At 40.2% G+C, this 20,645-nt stretch overlaps 1 protein-coding gene across 1 annotated transcript in view; it reads left to right on the plus strand.

The window, feature by feature from the left end:
• The window catches only part of LOC128745115 (protein lozenge), an 86,040-nt gene that overhangs the window by 10,486 nt on the left and 54,909 nt on the right, over positions 1-20,645 (plus strand). Inside the window, exon 2 of the mRNA XM_053842107.1 lies at positions 2,073-2,312. Within this exon, the coding sequence (XP_053698082.1) occupies positions 2,073-2,312 (240 nt within the window). The remainder of the gene's footprint in view (positions 1-2,072; positions 2,313-20,645) is intronic.

Here is a 20,645-nt window from a genome sequence, read left to right on the forward strand (position 1 = left end):
CCAGACGCATAAGTGCGCAGCTTGCTTGCTGGTTAGACCAAGTGAAGACAGTCGAGACAGTGGGACAGTCGAGAAATTGAAGGCGGGCAGCCATGGGACCAGTTTGTTGGCGGAACAAATTCTGAGGGTACAAGTAAATAGTACGAGGTCCAGCTAACATCTCACATGTATGGTACAAACCATAGCAGCGCGAGTACTCGAGGACAATAAAAACTGCCTCCGTTATTTTACTGCCATTATGGTAACTCCTATCGTAGCGAAAAATCTCATGGTTGGACTCAACAATTTCTCCAGAACACGATCGATCATCTAAGCTATGGACAGTGTGCTAAATTTGTCAGCGCTCATCGGCAAACCACTCACATTTTGATAATAAACGTCGGTGATCTGAAAAGCCGGCCTATAATATATTGAGTGAGAATGGCCAACAAAATAGATTCAAGACGCAAAATCCGATTGTCAGTGATGCATTTTGCTAATTTGGGCGTTTTGATGTCCGTTCAATAAACTGAAATGTATTACCTTGCTTCTCTATTCTCTTCGGATTGCAAAATGGCACGACTGGATTTGGATTTTCACTAGTATTGTAAGCCATTGAATATTCAGGCATAGTGGTGGACAGAATCGTTGACAGGCGCTCTGTATAAAGTGTAAATGAAATTTCTTCGGTCGAATGAATTTGTTTTATGTCTTTTACTGATAAATTAGTTGACAACACGCTAAATTATCAAACTACGGTATTACACGCAGACACGATACATCATTTTGGCACAGTAAACGGTATGCCACTAGCGCCGGTGGGTATGAATTGAATTTCGTCTTGTTTTTGAGAAGTGTCAACAAAAGTGTTAAATTGTGTACGTATGTAATAAATAGTGTGTGCGATCACCGTGGTTCCGCGGTTAGTGGTGTCGGTCGGTAAGATCTCTTACATAATAATGACATCGAGTTCGATTTCCCCATCAGATGGGGAATCTTTTCGGGTTGGATATTTGCTTGAATAACATAGCGGTGCGGTATTCCGTTGCATTTTACCTACAACATACAAATTGCTCCAGAAATGGTATCAAAACTCCCTTTACTGAATAATTTTTCGAGACTAAAATATCTGAGCGGGTTATATTTTTCCACACTCAACTAAATTTAACTATACTACTCTAATTTAACTATAAGACAATAGATTAAGAAAAATATTGAGACGACATTGAAACCGGTTCGGTACAAAATTCTTGCTCAGTTGCATAAAGCCCGTTCCGCACAGTTGCATCTAAATGCTCTCAATCCGTTCAGCTGGAAGCTGTGCAACTGTTGCCCAACAGCTTCATATTAAATTCCACTGCTTGGTCCTGGCGAACGGTAACTGGCCTGTTAACAGACTCCATATAGCAAGTAAATTCTCGCATCATGAAAATGAACTCGCATAATTATGAATGAGCCGGGTTTTAATTGACATTGTGTACCGCCGGCCAGTGCACACAGAATCTAAGACTTGGTGGAGAAATCTCAAATCACCAGGCGGCAGCAAGCGGGAAACCTTACAGTACAGTCCATTGCTGCCCTTCCACCCAATTCCTAACCCCCCTTCTATACACCAACCCACGTGCAGTGGCACTGCAGTGTTCACTTTCCCCTCTCTCAGCGGCGCGCCATGCGCACTCATTTTCTTGCATGGATAAACTAGCTGCCGTTTTGCTGTGCCTGCGTTGCTGTCGACTCCTGACAAACTTGAATGAAACGCAGTCACTAGGAAATTGCTTCATTTCGCGTCGGTAATCGAACACTAGAAACGGCTGCTTCAATCCCGGCTTCTCGTCTGATTTGTTGAAAAGTAATGAGATGAAACTAATTACTCCTTACATGATATCGCGTTACATGGAGCTGTCGCATGACTCCGTTTATTAGTGTTTGTCAATACTTGTCAGCAGGCATTTCGCTATTGTGTGTGATTCGAACGGAAGAAGTAACGACATGTTTATTTGCACAAGCTGCTACCTAGGGATATCTTTGAATTTGTTTAAACGCCTTACTTACTGACTCGATTAAATATTTTTCCTTCTAAAATCTACTTTCAGTTCGAACCGGTAGCCCATACTTTCTGTGCTCAGCATTGCCAAATCACTGGCGATCGAACAAGACGCTTCCGAGTGCCTTCAAAGTGGTCTCGCTCGGTGACGTCTGCGACGGGACAATGGTGACGATCCGAGCCGGTAACGACGAAAACTTCTGTTCCGAACTGCGGAACTGCACAGCTGTGATGAGGAACCAAGTGGCCAAATTCAACGACCTCCGATTCGTTGGGCGAAGCGGACGAGGTAAGTAACGTAACACAATTTGGGTTCGTTATTTCTGATCCGCTTCTGCTGCCATATGGCCGGCCATTGCTACTGGAAGCGTAAACTCGGTCAAATAGTTCCGACGGCACGAGCCGAAAGACCCGTGTCCAAATATATCGGTGGTAATTATACGTCACTACTGATTGACCACATACGCCAGCCGTATGCGCCGGGAGACCCTTAAGACATTCCCATTCGCCGCCACACTTCCACACACCCATCACACTACTGGCCTACACGGCTACTTTCGTATAATCGCGCAGCCGTGGCTTCTGCGGTTGTCTCGTGGCTAAGGAATACCTCCCACTACCGCTTCCCTTCCGCACGTCTCATTCTTGGCTTAAGGTTTGCGAGGGACACGCAATCACTATTATCAAGTGCCGACACCTTCTTTACCCACTACCGCACACACTGTCAAGCACCATTCGTTGCCGATTCTGTCCGAAAACAACATACACACACGCGCAACACAGTTGCCTACAAAGGGAAAATGAGCAAAAACAATGGTTTACAGTACATTGTAATCATACACTATATGAAATGTAGGCAATTATTAGCTCGTTTAGTTATCGTTGCTACTGCAGACGAAGAACTGCTACAAGGAATCGAGTTGCAGGACATTGGCCATCGGTTCGTCCGAAAACAGATGTCATCCACAAAGTGACGTCTTTTTACTGACGTTTTTCTTTTATCTATACAGGGTGCGCTGATGATTGAAAGTTGAACTGTTTTTGTGCAATGAAACATTCTAACCGGTGAATTGAATTATACTTCCGAACTAATTGAACTGTTCGCTAGACTGTTTTACATAACAATCACTCAATGTGAAAAACCAATGTTGGTGACTCGGAAGATATGGAAATCCGAAATCCGCAAGATGAGTAAGGCAGAGTGGAATTTCACTTTATTTCTAGTACTAGTGAATACATACTTAAAATTTTCAAAATGCTGTATCTCCCGGACCACCAATTTTGTTTTTTTCTTATTGAGTGATACTTATATAAAATTATCTAGCAAACTTTTTGGGTAGTTGAAATCGAACAAAAGTTTTAGGTGTTTTGAGATATTTGCATTTTAAACTTTTAATTGCTGAAATCAGGAACAATATGTCAAAAGGTCGAATGTACAAATGAGCGATTCTCTTTGGGCTTTGGGCTTTACGCTTATCACAGCGGAATAAACGCAATTTTTGTTAAGGAGACATGAACGACTAAAAATTTTGAAAAAATCACTATTTTTTATTTCAGATTTTGATTCTTCAGTCTTTTCCGCTTATTTTGATACTAAATTTGTAATGATCCGACCACGGGAAGTGGCCGAAAAACGATCATACATATAAGCATTCCAGTGCGGCGTGGAACAACTTCGGCGTAATAACACGCCGCTCCTGGAAAACCATGATTTTCAGACTTTATGTACCTTTTTCTCAGAAACTACACAACATATTGGAACAAACTTTTTATTTGTTTTGTTTGTAGCAGCTTGGCAAAGACTTTTATCTAAAATTAAAAAAGAAGAAAACTTATCCGATTTAATTCTACTATGTATATTTTATTCACGACAGGTACGTATTTCGCAAGCGATACAATGTTTGCTTAAGACTACCTGTGTAGGTATACACTGTTAGTGTAGGTAAACTATTATTATTAACAATATTATTGTAAACTACATTCTATTGGTGAACTAATTCTATTGCAGGAGTCTGAAATCTAAAAGATTAGCTAAATAAAGGAAAACCTGAAAAAGTCTAATGGGATTATGCGAAAAATGTGAAATCGGGATCCGAGAAAGGAGAGAGAGAGTTTTTTACCCAGAAGCAGGGATGGAAAAAATCGCTTCTAGCGATCAAGATCATAGGATCGATCAGATTCAGATTCATTGACATTACTACTTACAAGCGACAAACACTTTGTCGCGATCCGCACAGATTATGACAAACCTCATGTCAGATCATGTTCATTGCATGATTGCGTTGAGAAATATAACAGATACCCAAGCAACAATGTGAGTTTTATTGTACTCTTATGACGGTTTTCATGACCAATTTTGGTCTTAAATGCCATCATAAGAGTGTAATAAAACCCAAATTGTTACTTGGGTACAGACGATTGGTTGTGTGCATCGCATGAATCGCAATACAAACAACATGTGTGACCTTTTTTCTCGCAGCTAGGTAAAATGTAACACTATGATCGACTGCTGAGACTGTTTAGAGAACAAAATCTTGGGATCAACGCTAAAGATTCACTGTTTATCATGATCTGTACGGATCGTGATCTGTGCGTATAGCGATAACTCATAGATTTTATCAAAATCACTTCTCTTCCATCCCTGCCCAGAAGTTGTTACGTCTGTGTTTTGCAGGGGGGATCTATTGCTGTCAAATTCCATACATGTGTGCGTTATCGCAGATGGTGTTTGGTCCATGACGTTTGTACTGTCATGGACCAAACGGCGTGTGATTGATTTCGAGCCAAGGGACTCGCAACTATATTTTTGTCTGCAGCAGTTGACAGAAACTCAAACCCTAACACGCAACGCAATTGTCGTTTGTATTGTTTTGATCCCGATAATGGATTTAGGGTAGATGATCCATTAGTTGCGCCACTAAGCACAATATACCTTCATTTTGCTTGTTTATTGAGGTATATGCTTCAATTAATGCTTGTGGGATATAAATTTATCAAATACAAGGTAGTTGTCACAAGGCAAGACAATTGCTTTCGTTGTACGAGAAGTTTTATAAAGAAAAAATGAATTTTCCGATTCAATTATATTGTACCAACAGTTGCGCTAATGTTTCCTTAATTAAGTTTGATGTTCCTTTAATTGTGTTATTCCATATACATTGCTAGGTTGCTAAGTGAAAAAACATCGTAGCAAAATTATAGTTGAGCGCCTATAATTGTGCGCTCCAACTGCGCGTTAGAATTTGGAAAATTGACATTTTAGCAAATAATGCTTTGATTTTAAATGGTGTAGTCTAACTACCAATACTTCTAAAAGCCTGTTTTATATAATGAATGTAATTGTTTTATCTAAAATGCTACGGTGACGAAAATATGCATTAATAATGAATAGTAGCGCAACTATTGGTACTACCACAACTATTGGATCAACTACCCTATCTGCTTTTTAGCGTAAATAAAACAAACTAATAAACTTTTCAGAAGCTACATATACAGGTAAGAGCAGCAAATCGGTAAGAAAAAAAGTAGCAAGAGCGGCATTGAAAATTATGGTCACCTGCCTGCCCCTTCACATGTGAGTTTCACAATTCCTTACCGATAGATCCCCCTGGTGTTTTGGCACATATTTGAAAAGCCAGGAGTAACCGTTTGCAGGGTCTTTGTTTAGTAAAGTGGAGGAGCACTTCTTGTAAATCTCTAAACTTTCCGCTACATCCATCTTCCACGCAGAGCAGTTGTTTACTACTTTTGCGTTGTCAATGGTCAGCGGACGGTTGTCGGTGAAGATATGCTCAGCCACCTTTGATCTAAAATGATGCGTTAGACCCTTCTCGGCATCTCTTGATGCATTTGTTACCTCTGCCAAGTATTCTTTAGTACGTATTTCCAGATTCCTTCTAGTCTGGCCGATGTGGCCGACCTTTTTGCAATGTGGGCTGATTTCATAAACCCCGGATTTCCTGTGCTCTTCTATCGGATCTTTAGTTGATCCCAGCTTATTTTTGAGCTGGTTGTTTCGGCTGGTGTAGGCTAGGTCAATTCCAAATTTTCTCATTTTTCTACGGAGAGGGCGTGTTATATATTCATCATATTCTACTGCCAGTGGCTGATTCTGCCATTTGTGTTTCGGCCATTCGTAGGTAATCCGACTAACCCTATATGCAATGGTCCCCAGGTAACCAATAAGCATTAGTATAAGCAGTAAATCAATCGTTTATTAGCATCCCTGGCGTTTTATATTGCAGGTTGCTGTTTATCAGCCTTTTGACTGCAAAACTGTTGTAAATTGGCATCCACAATTCTATTTAAATTCTTCTTGTCGGTAATTAGCTACAAATAAGCATTGTCAGCACTATAAGAGAGTTAGCAGTAAAGTAGCCGCATATTTTGCCAAAATAGCATTTAAATAGCATTTAAGGCAACTTAAATGCTTATTGACTTGCATTTAAATTGCATTGGAAATGCTTATTGGTTACCTGGGTCCTCTTGCATACTAACGACAGATTGCTTCCCGTCGATTCTGCCTACCATAAATTATGCCTATCGTCTATTATGCCCATTGTCCATTATTTGTTTATTTGTTTATATGTTATTTTCCATCTGGCCTCTTGGGCCTCCATGAAATTTACTTGGATTGGATGGGGAAAAGCCCCTTTGAGATAGTCTAATATACGCCATTCTCAAAGAGGCATAAAAACCCCATCATCTTTTGATCATTTTCAGTATTTACAAATTCTATAAAAGTCGTTTTTACACTATTTACATACAAATACACAAAAATCATACACTTCTTAATAACTAATCAAATTTCTAGTAGGCGTCATGCATATTAAAATAATCTTTGTAGTCTTGTCTTAAAACTAACACTGGACATGCAAAATTCAAAGTGAACATAGCATTTATTAAAAAAAATCACTCATCGCCCTTATGGGTTCGTTTTGGCCGTATTGAGTACGCTGGTATTGCAGTCTTAGAAAGTCCCATGTTCTTAGGCTTCTAGGCGGAATATTAATATTGATTTTAGATAGGATGAAAGGCGAATCGATTTCCCCTAGTAGCAGCTTTCCAACAAAAACTGCTCTGGAAATGTCCTTTCTTCTGGCCAGCGTATTCATGTCGAGCAAGCGGCAACGATCAATGTATGGTGGTAACTCTACTGGGTTCTGCCAAGGCAAACGTCTTAGAGCATAGCGCAGCAACCTTGATTGAACTGCATCGATTCTGTTTGATCAAGAAGCCGCGTATGGGCTCCATATAATAGCTGAGGATTCCAATACAGAACGAACAAGGCAGAAATACAATGCTCGTAAGCAGTATGGATCATTATAAGCTTTGACAATTCTTACGACAAATCCCAAATTTCTGTTCGCCTGTGCTATAATATGCGAGTAATGATTTCTAAAAGACATTTGTGTGTCCAATAGTACCCCAAGATCTTTTATTACTGTTACTCTGTTGAGTTGCTCTTCAGAAAGAGTATAATTCCAAAGAATAAAGTTTTTCCTACGTGAGAAGGAGATCACAGAGCACTTAGATACACTCAAGACCAGGAGGTTTCGGGAACACCAGTCATGAAAATCATTCAAATGCTGCTGTAGTTCAATGCAATCTGCTGTCGAACGTACGATAAGGAAGAGCTTGAGGTCGTCGGCATAGATTAGAAATCGGCCTGAAGGTATTACTTGGCAGACGTCGTTGAAGAATAATGAAAAAAGTAATGGCCCAGGTTACTCCCTTGAGGTACGCCCGAGCAGTTTGTGAAACATCGCGATTCATGACTTCCTATTTTAATAGAAAGAGTTCGACCAACAAGGTATGATTTGAACCATTCTACCATGTTGGGCGACACCCCAAGGCGTTCACTTTTTGCCAATAAGATAGAATGATCAACGCGATCAAATGCCGCCTTAATATCAGTATACACGGTGTCGACTTGGGCTCCTCCTTCCATACCCTTAATGCAATGGGAAGTAAACTGTGCTAAGTTTGTTGTTGTCGATCTGCTGGGAAAAAACCATGTTGATCCGTCGAAATGTAGGATTTTCCCTCCCGTAATATGATGCCACCAACTAAGATTTCAAGCAGCTTGGAACCTGCGCAGAGGAATGTAATTCCACGATAGTTTGCCATGTTTTGTTTATCGCCTTTTTTAAAGATGGGGAACATGGTAGATTTTTACCAGCGCGATGGGAATATCGCCTGAGATTATACCTATCGTCCATTATACCTAACGTCTATTATGCCTAATGTATTTATACCTAACCTCCATTATGTCTAGCTGCTGATGAACGGATGCTGAACGGATGTCCGTATGCCTAGTAAGGTATACCCAAAAATTTGAGCTTTACATTTTGGGTCTTTAAAGAATGGAGTTTCCTGTACAGCGTTATAAAAAAACCAAAGCTTTGGGTTTAAACGACCTTTCTAAGACTTGACCCTTCTTTATCGACAGACTTGACAGCCGGCTATTAGAATACACGTCAGTTAAGGGACTAGTACAACAATCCTACTGACTCTATCAAGCAGCGTTATAAATGTGTCCCAAAATCGCTGGTTCTTTTTCAAAAGCTCTAAAAGCCTCTCCCGAGCAGGAGCGAAGAGCAAAATAATATCAAAACTATATCAAACTAAGGTATAATACTATATTTTGTTATTGAATAGGTATGGAGATACATTGATAACACATTTTGTTATTGAGTAGATATTTAAAACATTGTAAGATGAGTTTAATAACTGATTTTGTTATCATATCTTATTGTGATCTTCAAATGACATTCGATATATTTCATAAAAATTTTTTTATTGATTAAAGGGATTTTAAATTATAAATATTTTATAAAATAATTTTTTAATATGTCATGTGCTACTACATTTGTTATTCAATACCTTAATAATACTAAAATATGTTATTCCAAACTCTGAATACAGTCATGTTATTGCTTTGTTATTCAAATAACACAAGTAGTTATTCTTTTGGCCTTAAAGGAACAAAATTTTGGTATTATTTTTTGTTATTTTACCAACTATGTCAGCCAATTTTGATGTTATTCGATGAGTTATTCGATTTCCATAACACATTTTGAAATTAATTTGCTCTTCGCCCCTGCTCGGGCTTCCACGGCTATACGCTCGATTTCGATGAAATGGATGTCAAGCTGCTTTTCTCAGGTATCAATTTGGTCGGAAGAAGACTTGGTTGGAGAAATCAGTCAGCTGAAGAACAACATAGTCGCCGGAAAGGTCCGGCTCCCGGCAGAACTCTAGAAAAATGATAAAAAGCCGCTAGCGACGGCACTCCACTGGATAATTTCAAGGATTTGGGAAGAGGAAAAACTACCGTAAAAGTGGATGGAAAGTGTGGTTCGTCCCATCTACATAAAGGTTACATTGATTAACGCTACCTTCAAGGTGCTCTTCCAGATTTTGTTACATCGTATATCATCAATAACAAGAGAATTCGTAAAGCAATGCCAGGCGGGCTTTATCTGGGCCCGTGCTAACACGAATCAAATTTTTACTCCCCGACAAATCCTCCAGAATTGACGGAAGTACAACGTGCCGAAACATCATCGTTTCGCAGATTTAAGAGTAGCGTACCGGTAGTCCTCTAAGGGCTTGCGACTGTAACTTTACCTACAGGAGAACATACGTGCACGTGCACAAAAGGTATAGCGAGCTATATTTCGCGGAGTACAAACGGAAAGCGGAGAGTGGCTTAGGCGATTGAACTACGAGTTGTTGGCATTACTTGGATAGATCCCATCGTACACTTGGCGAAACTTGGGAGACTACCGTGCGTCGGCTACAACAAACTGGCGACGAGTAACCCAGGACCGAGTACAATAGAAAGGAATTCTTGATACGGCAAGAGCCCCCGGCTCTCTGCTAGTAAAAATAAGTGAGTAAGAGGCCTACCCCTCCGGTATTTGTTTTGCCACCCGGATCCTACCAAGGATCCGATGGGCTGCTTCGTACAGCCTTTAGAAGTTCAGCCGGGATACCGTCCTTTCCGCTTTTTCAGCCCTTCGCGGCCTTACCGTTTTTTGGCTTCCTAATTGCCGTCTAAACCTCTTCCTGTGCTTCACAGCTTGACCATCACTCACAATTCCTACCCAGTTGCTGCTGATGTCCGTGTTTACCTCTCAATTCAACAGCGTCCGGAGGTGCTCCTTCCACCTGGCTGCTACCACCGTTTCGTCAGCAAGCAGATTACCAGCACTATCATTACTTATCACAGACACGGCAAAATTCCTGCATCTCGCCGTTTTCTAGAAACTCCGTGTTGCTGCTTCTTCTTATCTGTCACTCTATGGCATTCGAAATAAAAACAGCTGTTTCGCTGACCTCCACGCGTCATGCCTACTACCTATCTTACAGTTGTTTCAATGGCACCAAGGAGATTCCTCCACAGCCCACTTTCATCTTCCCTTTCTTCTTGCTGTTCAGAGGGTGCTAGTGTGCAAGCAAAATGTGTAGGACGATGGTTTTTAAAGGATTTACTGCTGTGTGTCATGTCAGTTCGTCAGTGTTAGATATTTAGGAGTGAATGTTCCCTCATTTGTTAATCCAAAGAACTCTGCGCCCTCTAATAAATGTGACAAGTATTCCGAAATTATATTAGATAGGATTAAATAGAATAACATTTTTGTTCATATCACCTCTCAACAAACATTTTATTTGAATAGTAGGTTATTCAACCGTTATACAGTCGGTATTCAAACAACAAGCGCTTAATAAGCAATTATACAGCAATAATGTTTGTCTACGCTTGGACTCGTCTGCTTTCATTCTTTGCCTACCAGTAATTTGAATTGTTGCACATTTTATGAGGTTTTTACGCTGATTTTAGTGTGTTGCAGGCCATCAAACACTACTGTAATATGAATACTGCCCATACCAACACACAGGGAATTCAGCAGTGAGAATCGCAAATAATTTTTACTATTAACTATAAAAAGAAACGATGAAAAATACCTTTGCTATTACGCAAGTAGTCAGATTTATCTTTCTGATACTGGTAGTATGATGGTTAATCTGAAATTAACCGATATTGTATGACGAACGATAACAACCGACATCACATAATCGTATCACATTCACGTTTGTTAATAAAGTGATTACATCGGAGCTTAGCATCATTATACCCCGCAACCAGTTTGTGCTTCCTTCCGCCGGAGGGTGATAAGGTTGACGGTTGACGATGCGCCGAGTCAACCCCCGGTTTGTGACCGCTACCGCCAGCCGGTCAGTGCAGTGAATTACTTCGTTCCATAACATTGCCGACTGAAGGGAGGTTATTTAACAGTTCCGTGCTCTGCAGCAATGTTGTCCCTTTATATCCTACTGACCTGGGTGAGCTCAAACGACGCATTTACTGCTGCTCCTGCTCCTGCTGCTGGTCGTTTATTTAGAAACCATAATCTTGTTGAAGGCAACCTCTTTCGAATGCACAAACACCCTCTAGCTCATCCTTTGGCGAATATTACCTATTAAATCGCTTTAAATTTACCATCCCAATGATACGTTTGAATAATGCTAATGGATGGGTGGAGATATTTAGAGTGTACAAGTTGTGGAAGTTTCTCGACTCGAACATTGCCGTTTTCAAACCACGGATTTGGTATAACTTTTTATTGGATTTAGAATGCTTCTAGCAAAAACCGAACGGACAATTCGAAAAGTGGACCCAAATAGTACACCAACGAACAGAGCTACCATCCAAACGGATCAAACAACATAGCTGATGATTTTCCATCCTTCCACCCACCGAAATGGACATCCGCGACTGTCATGCCAAGTCTGACCGTGCTGACTCGCTCGTCGCCGCAGTATATCGCGACGGGAGACGCGAGATGTGATCTCTGCTGGTGACATTCAAATGAATATTTGTAATCAACGGAGCAGCGAATGCAGGAAGGACCAATGGATCTACTCCATTTGTAAGCACTTAGTTATCCGTTTGATTTCGCTTTGTTGTTTTCGGTACCATGTTAATACCTACCGTCAGCGATGCTTTCCATTAACGGTTTATTCGAGATCATTAAACTACCGACCGACCAGAACTGCTGTAGTAAAATAGCCAAAACAAGAAAAATTCCAACTCCAACCCAGCCTCGATTGAGAGATTAGTTTTTACAAATAGCTCTGACACGCGCCATTAATAATCTTAAATTCCTTACAAAAGAGATTTAACCTTCAGTTTATCTTCGTCCGCGTACTTGAGGAGGCATCCTCATGGCAGCAGAGACAGAGAAAGAAGGGTTATTCTGCTGGTAAATAAGTACTACCGCGTGCGCAAGAAAAATCACTTCTTCGCTCATCAGCAGCAGCGAAGCCTATTCAGGAATTCTTCACCGGGATCAAAAATAATAACCTACTGGACCGACCGACCGGCGGTCGGTTCGGTCTGGACAATGCCGTATGCGACACGATGAATAATTATTCACGATATTGTAAGGCTGTGAAATGGTACATGTTGAAAAGGCCGTCGGCTTTTTTTTAAACTGAGGGAATCAGTTTCTTAAATGTTAAATTAATGGTAATTGGAATTACCGATATAATTATGAAGGAGACAGAAATGTTTGATAGGCCGTTTTGAAAAACTGAATCCTATCACATTTTACATTTTGTATGACATACCTACAAAACGAAAAATAACCTGCTGACAGATCGAGATGTATATTTTTGCACAAAGGTGCTTTCTACTATATTTAACTACGTCTTCATATGAATGAACGAGACTGATGGATAGAGCTACGGTGCATTAAAATAACATCAATTGTATTGAGCACAAATGGTCGGTACGCGAAGGTGAAAAACATGTTTCGTTCAGAAGGACGAGTCGCAGTCTGAATGAAGTTATATTAATCACGAATTATACCTATTCGTATGAAGAAACATTAAAAGATTTTTAATAGTCTAATTTCACTGAGACTGAAATCACACCTGAATAAATAAAGGGCGAGTAATTTTGAACTAAAATGTACCCAATAGGCAGCTCGATTGAACATTGATTGCGATAAATGTAAGCAAAAATTTATTCATCTGGGCAAAAAGAGTACTGTTTCAATTACTTGTCCAACTTTTTGCCTCCTAGTGAGATTTCTACAAGCATCCTACAATACCTATCGCCCCTTTGCAGTAGAGCTGCGAGCAAGCATAGAAGGCAATTTAAATTTATAGGTTCGAATTAAAGCAAGTGATATCTTCCTACTGCGCCTCCTATACATAGAAGTTATCTGTGAGATGCTGTACTTTCAAAAGATCCTTGTGGTTCAGAATAATAATTTTCAGAATTGTAGACTTCCTTCGGACCAATGTTTCTGCCTAGCTAATCGAGCACTGTTGTTCTTACACTTCTTTGATGAAAAGCAATACGAAAATCTGTAGCTCGGATTGCTTCTATAGAAGGAGATGTCGGCATATCAAGAAAGTGCAATAGTTAGATTTTATTTCATGTGATATGGATGCCAACAAGGTATCGAAAAGTGGTGTGCATTTATGCTATCACCTTCAGATAGACGATATGTAAACGTAAAATTGTTTTTAAATTCAATATGGTTGCTTTCGAATATTAATATTCCTTATTGGTTTGGAGTGTATTCACATATTCTAAAGAACACTCAACCGTAAAACAAAATCGATGTGTGTAGAAGCAAAATCGTCATTTATTCTGTTGCCTAATTCAGTTCGTCACAAACTAGCAAAATAATATAAGTAAGAATTTGCTTCTGCGGCATTCTTTCTGCATATCGAGCGCACTAAAGCAAGTTGTGCAACGTTTCCAAAAACATTATAGTCAACTGCAAATCCTCACTCAAGGATGAAGTATTTTAGTAGCTCTGAATTCCACTGAAAAAACTCCGATTCACTTCAAACTGGATTCAATTCGCGTTGATAAATCAATTTTCAATTCATCGTGATTACCTTTAAAGTTTTATTTATAATTTTCATCAAATATTGAATACAATGTCAGCAATTTTCAATAAAAATAAATTGGAATTTAATAGCATTCGAGTAATGTAACGCATGGTCTAATTAATCTAGTCAACATTGATGAATCGTGAGAGGCTTCAAATCCTCGTCGCTTGAAACTATACGGTCAACTTTAATTAATGCTTTCTTGAAAGATTGTGCCCAACAAATGGAACAAGTCGCAACGTGCTTCAAACGAATTTAACAGAAACTCGCCTTTATTATGAGTTTTGATCTGTTTATTAGTCAGGATCTGCTAGTGTGTTTCAATTAACTGACTATGTGGACAGATTTATACGCCTGTATTTTTGTTTTATGCACCTGCATTGCACTTTATCTGTTTTAACAACAACAACAACAAAAGTTTAGTGTTTTTTAATTGACTATAAATATTGTTTGTACGTAAGATTTGTATTTTGTTTGAACGTGTGTAATGAAAATTGTTTTATTTAAGAATCTGATGATGGCTGAGTAAAAATAGTAAGCCGAAACGTAGTTTAAAACATTATAAACTTGAATTTTCACCGAGAAACATCAACCCGAAAGCCACAACATTACACTTTATCTTACAACTCATCGTGTTGGGTTGTCCTATCTCCATTCGGTGGCTCTAACTCGTCATGCCATTTGGAACGGTGAGCGAGTATGGGCAAGTACCCTCGAATCCATCTCGTCCAAAAATAGTCATTCCGTTGCCACGTCACATCCCAATTGGTTCTCGCAGCTTGATCGGCTTTTGTTAACGTCTTCGGAGGTTAAACCACCCCATCAAAGCTCAAAATTATAAAGTGATTAGGGGTTAGTGCCTCTTTATCACTAGCTTGAACTGAGACGAACGTCAAAAGTCGTGAATTCCCGACGGGCTGTGCTTCAACGGGAATCGTCGACAACGTTTCGTCCTCTATATTCCATGACCTGGCTGGCACCATTTTGACACTCCATATTAGTTGCTCCCAACTCCCTCCGAAATGTTGGGCTGAAGGTGGGTTGAAAAGTCGTTGAGCATTGGTGACTATTTCGACCGATTCTTATGAATGCCAACGATTTCTGCTCGGAACTCACGGCTACTGTCCTAGAAAGCCGTGCTATTATCGGTGTTGTTTTTACATGATAACCTTTCGACGAGCGATGAATCTACACAAGCGACAGTTGATCCGAAGCTTCCCTCGTCCGCTATGACCTGGCCGACTTCGCCTGCCAAATGAAGTGCTGGTGAAATATGTGATTGATTATGCTGTTGGCCGCAATTTTTCACTCCCGGAATGCGCAGGAGACAAGCCGAATCTTTACAGACTTTTTTGGGTTCCAAAAGGGGAATACATTTCCTACCTGCGAGCAGCCGACAATTCATCCGGCATCATAACGTAAATCACGTTGGCAGAGAGACAGATGGTAGAGCTGTCGAAAAGAGACTACGAAACGCCAGTACTGGGATAACTTTCTAGCGGAGGTGGAAAGTTACTTCGAGAGGTCCGATACGAGAAGCTTCTTTAAAACGATCAACGGAATCAGGAACCGGACCGTGTCAACTATCGGTTATGCGCACCAACAAGGAGGGGAACCTGAAACCGAAACTGAACCGGGACCGTAACAACCGAAACAGGATAGCGATTGAGGATGATGGACAAGCAATGTAACCACCTATTTTAAACAAGGTTAAAAAAGCAGCTAGAGCAGAAAAATGGCAAATCAACTGGAATGGACGGAATCTCCGCCGAACCTTTGAAAGTCGGGTATGGACTGAGGAGTAACTACTTATGAACAGGTTAGAAGGTCTTTTGTGTCCTATTTACAAAAAAGGCCACCGATTTGAATGCAGCAATTATCGGGGCATTATTCTTCGTAACTATGCATACGTAATTCTTTTCTGCATCCTGTATCATAGACTGACCTCTGTTGGCGAATATTAGTGCGGTTTTCGAAAGGGATGCTGCACGATGGACCAAATGTTCACCTTGTGATCAATTCTCGATAAATTCCGACAATTTTACTTGCAGACTTACCATTTGTTTATTGACTTCAAGGTGGCGTTCGATTCAGTTAAACGAAATGAGCTGTGGAGCATGGTTTTCCAACCAAACTGACTAGGCTGATACGGCTACCCTTAACAGTTTAAAATCAAGTTTCAGAATAGCGGTTGAGACATCGGACTCGTTTGTGATGACAGATGGTTTGAAGCAAGATGCCAGGCTATCGATTTTGCTATATGTACAACATTGCATTGGAAGGTGCTATTCGAGGGGCAGGCGTGAAGAGAAGTGGTACCATCATTACAAAATCTCACATGCTTCTAGGGTTTGCGGATGACATCGATATCATCGGTAGCAACCATGGTAGAGCGGTGCATATCTTAAGGAGGAAGTTGCGAGGATAGGGCTTGTCGTAAATTTTACCAAAACAAAGTATATGGTGTCTGGTAGAGATCGTGGTAACCCTTCGTATGTTGAAATAGCGGAGATGGAGATACTTTTGAAGTAGTCGACGAATTTGTTTACCTTGGTACGTTAGTGTGAGCCGAGAACCTGAGCCAGCTTGCTTTTCGCATTATGTACCAAGTCAGTCCCATAAGCACATTCCAATCACAAACAAACGCGAGGTGGTCGACAGATGGAAGTAGTTCTTTCATGAACACCACAATGGCAAAGTTGTAGAAGGAGGCGAAACGGGAGTCGACCTAGAAGTGCCCATGGATATAATAATGGCCTAACATCTGATCTCCAAGAAGTCAAAGGAGAAATCGGGTTGCCGAAGACCAACAAGGACTGCCTACCGGCAAAGCTCTATCAAGTTGGCCGAGAAACGCTGGCAACGGCTTTATATTGAGTTATGTCCAAGATTTGGGAGGAAGAGAAGCTACCGTTAGAATGGATAGAAGAAATGGTTTGTCCCATCTACAAAAAGGGTGATCTACTGAACTGCTGCAACTACCGCACAATAACGCTGGTAAACGCCGCCTACAAGGTACACTCCCAGATGTTGTCACGCTGGCTGTCACCGATAGCACTACGTTTCGTAGGGAATTATCAGGCGGGCTTTATGGAGGCTCGCGCCGCTATGGACCAAATATTCGCCATCCGACAGACCTTGCAAAAATGTCGGGAGTAAAACATGCCCACGCATTTAATTTTAATAATTTTAAAGCTGCATACTATACAGTCGATCGAAACAGGCTACGGCAGACTGAAAGCTGAGTCTAGTAGGACCAGGCTGCAAATAAATACGTTGAAGACCAATTACATGAAAGGAAGAGGCTCAAAGGAAACAATTGCGACGTGCGAATTCTTTAGAGAGCGACATTGGTGTTTGTAACAGCATTAGAGTAGGGCGGGGCATAAGTGCGATGTTTGAAGTTGTCATCAATTTTCGTGAGATATAAAGAAAAACAACAACACAATATATTTTATAGTGATGTAGTAACTCAATGTCTTCACATTCAACTGTAAATTATCTGCGGTAATAGTGTTTCGCAAAATAAATTCTTCTTTCTTCTGATTAAGTGCAGATACGCACTTTTACCCCACTAGCGGGGCAAAAGTTCGAATACCGCGGGGCAAAAGTTCGAAGCAAGAATCCATGAAATTAACCCAGTAGTAGCTAACAAAACCATATTATCTTCAATCTGCGTTATGTTTCGGTAAGGAATATTCTCAATTTGCACCTTTTCTATTTTGCGCTGGTGTATGGCAGCCTCCGTGAGGTCGAAACTTTTCCAAACGTATATTTTTGTTTCATCAGCGGAAACAGATTGTTTTTCTTCGACCAACATCTGTAGAGCACACAGTTTTCTGCAGATCTTTCATTTCTAGTATCTGTAATATAGTGCCTAAAGCTATATATAATTAGCTATACATTTTTGGCTCGTCCATGAATTGCACTTTTGCCCCGTTCGTTAATCGAACTTTTACCCCGCTAGGCGCTTGACGGGGTTAGAATAAATTACGGAAAAGCGAAATATATTTTGTAAATTATTTTATTTTCAAAACAGATATGTGAGTGACGTAAAACGCTGCTACAAATTTTCAACAAGTAATACCCTCCTGTTGATATCGTATTTGCCGTATAACGAAAAATTACATCAAAACCGCCCTAAAATAACATTTGCACATAACTCAGCAACTATGCTTCGTAAGCAACCAAAGTTTACGTTAGATTTAAGCTGTCAAAGTAGTCACCCGTCCATGCCAATATAGAAATTTTACTCGGAATCTGCACCGATAAATCATTGAATCGCACTTTTACCCGCATCGCACTTTTACCCCTCCTTACTCTAATTAACATTCTGAGTTGGGGGGGCTCCGTAGTCGGAAGGTTACCGAGTCTGCTTTGACGAGCGAGTGGTCGTGGGTTCGAATCTTAATAGAATCAAGCCATTCGATGTCAAATGACTTTAGCATGGGTTTATTCTCAGGCCCCTCATTTACCCTTCCTTTGTGCTGAATTCTATATTTATCCACTGGAGCCTCTTGACAGTGCAAAAGTCCCTCCTATAGTTAAGTGTACTGGTTAGAGGAACGACTGAGTCCTCGCCAGGGACGGCTATAATATGGGATAGTACTGGTAGCGAGGAATAAGTGGGTACATTCTGAGTTTAGCCTTCTATCATTTGTTTTTAATTCCCTATGTCTTCTGTGATGTTTTGTAATCCTGCACAATTGATTCGCCTTCCGTTTTGCCGAAAGCATTTACACGCAACCGCCGTCTACCCAAACAACACCACACATTATATGTCACACCATCCATCCGTCAACCGTTATCTGTCACTGTTGACATTTGCAGAGATGTTAAGTTGGCCGAGGAATTACCACGTCATATGACACATTCCAGCGTTATGGGACAGAATTAGCACCCATTTTTGCTGTGCGAACTGCTTCCTGTTTCACAAATTTTTTGCCAAATACCTTGTAAAATAGTTCATTAGCGAGGACATTATCTTCCACTTGAATGCCAGGGATTTGATGAAATAGCAACTGATATGCAAAGTAGCAAAAACATCCCTTCAAGAATGCATTGCATACGTGTTTGTGTACATCCATATTTTGATTTACACACACTACTGTGTGTTAGCTCAACTTTAACTCGGCAGATAGCATTGCTGTTACTATCTCTCGACTTTTGGCAGAGTTGCCAGTCTTCTTGATGGAATGTTTTTGATAGTAGAGATGGTGTACCGTAACGCTGGAATGTGTCATATGCTGCGTCCTCAACTCAATCAGAAAATGAAAGAACGCGACAAAATTTTGACATAAACTGGGGCCAGTGCTGAAGCTGTTTGCAGTAGCATTAATAGCAACAATAGCAAATTTTAAACAACCGCATCCTCTTCTCTACTTTTTGTTCACCACTCAATCCAAGGGGTTTCCAAAGCAATGATTACTACGCAGCTTTGAAAAAAGTTACTTTTGATTACTTTACTGATTACCTCTGATTACCAGTAATCAATCTCTTGTGATTACTATAAACTAATCATGATTTCCAATGATTACTTAAGATTATCATTGATTAGTCTACTGATTACCATTTATTACCTAATTAATTCGTAAATGATTACAAAAGTAATCTCTGATTACTACGCACTTATATGGCTTACTGGAAACCCCTTGATTCAATCATACACAAACCAGGGGTGTGAAATTGTCAAAATTTTGCGGCCTAAGCTTCCATGGATGGCGACAATAAGGTTTTGCACGGGCTAGGATAACCTCACTTCTTTGACGTCTATCAGTGGTTTGTTTACATGGACTTGGAACATGGGTTAACATGTTGAAACTGAATATTGGTTAAGCTCTTAACGGCAAGTCAGAAAAGCACAAAAGCTGCCATTCCGAGTAGTTTGAAGGGCGACACTGCTGGATAATACGCTTTTAAAACGTTTAACTCCAATGTACGCATGCCGCGTTCGCCTAACAAATAGTAAACAAATCACGAGTGGATGTCAAATGGGTGAATTGCGTTCATTCCGGTTAATTCGTGACGTCACCTTGCAAAACCTTATTTGGAACCAACCAGGGGTGACATTGCGATTCTCGTTTCGAGTGATTTTGGTTCGAGACGCCCATTTGTTTAACGTGGTCAAAACGAACCAAAATCACTCGAAACGAGATGCGCAATGTCACCCCAGCATATTGAAAATAACAGCCAATAATTACAGTATAATAATAGTTTTATTATAACCAAAAGGCTGTATTTAACAGCGTTCTAATTAGTTTTAAAATGTAGTTTTAAAATGAATCAACCTTTAAGTAGGTACCAGAACCAAAAGTACCAAAACCAATGAGAGGAACATGGACAATGTAAGTAGTTTGACAGCCTGAACTGAAATTCTGAGCAGTTTTGAATCTAAATCCAATTGGTAAAAAATAATTAAAATGAAGGTTAATTTTTTCATTGTGAATGAAATTCAATTGTTGGTAGGAAGTAACCAAAATAGGACCAATTTTCCACTCAATATCTATGTCTGTACCAAGTTTTTAGGGAGAAGTAACAACGAAGTTTTAGGAAAGGCCAATCAAATTATGGGTAAAAATATTTAAGAATATAGAATTCAACTCAGTTATGACAAGAGTGTGGATGCATTATGCAATGCTGCCGAGCCTTACGGTTTACATATGGGTCGATCTTCGTTATTACTGCAATCATAGATATCCGATTT

The sequence above is a fragment of the Sabethes cyaneus genome, chromosome 1, assembly GCF_943734655.1.
Source record: "Sabethes cyaneus chromosome 1, idSabCyanKW18_F2, whole genome shotgun sequence".
Classification (NCBI taxonomy): Eukaryota; Metazoa; Arthropoda; class Insecta; order Diptera; family Culicidae; genus Sabethes; species Sabethes cyaneus.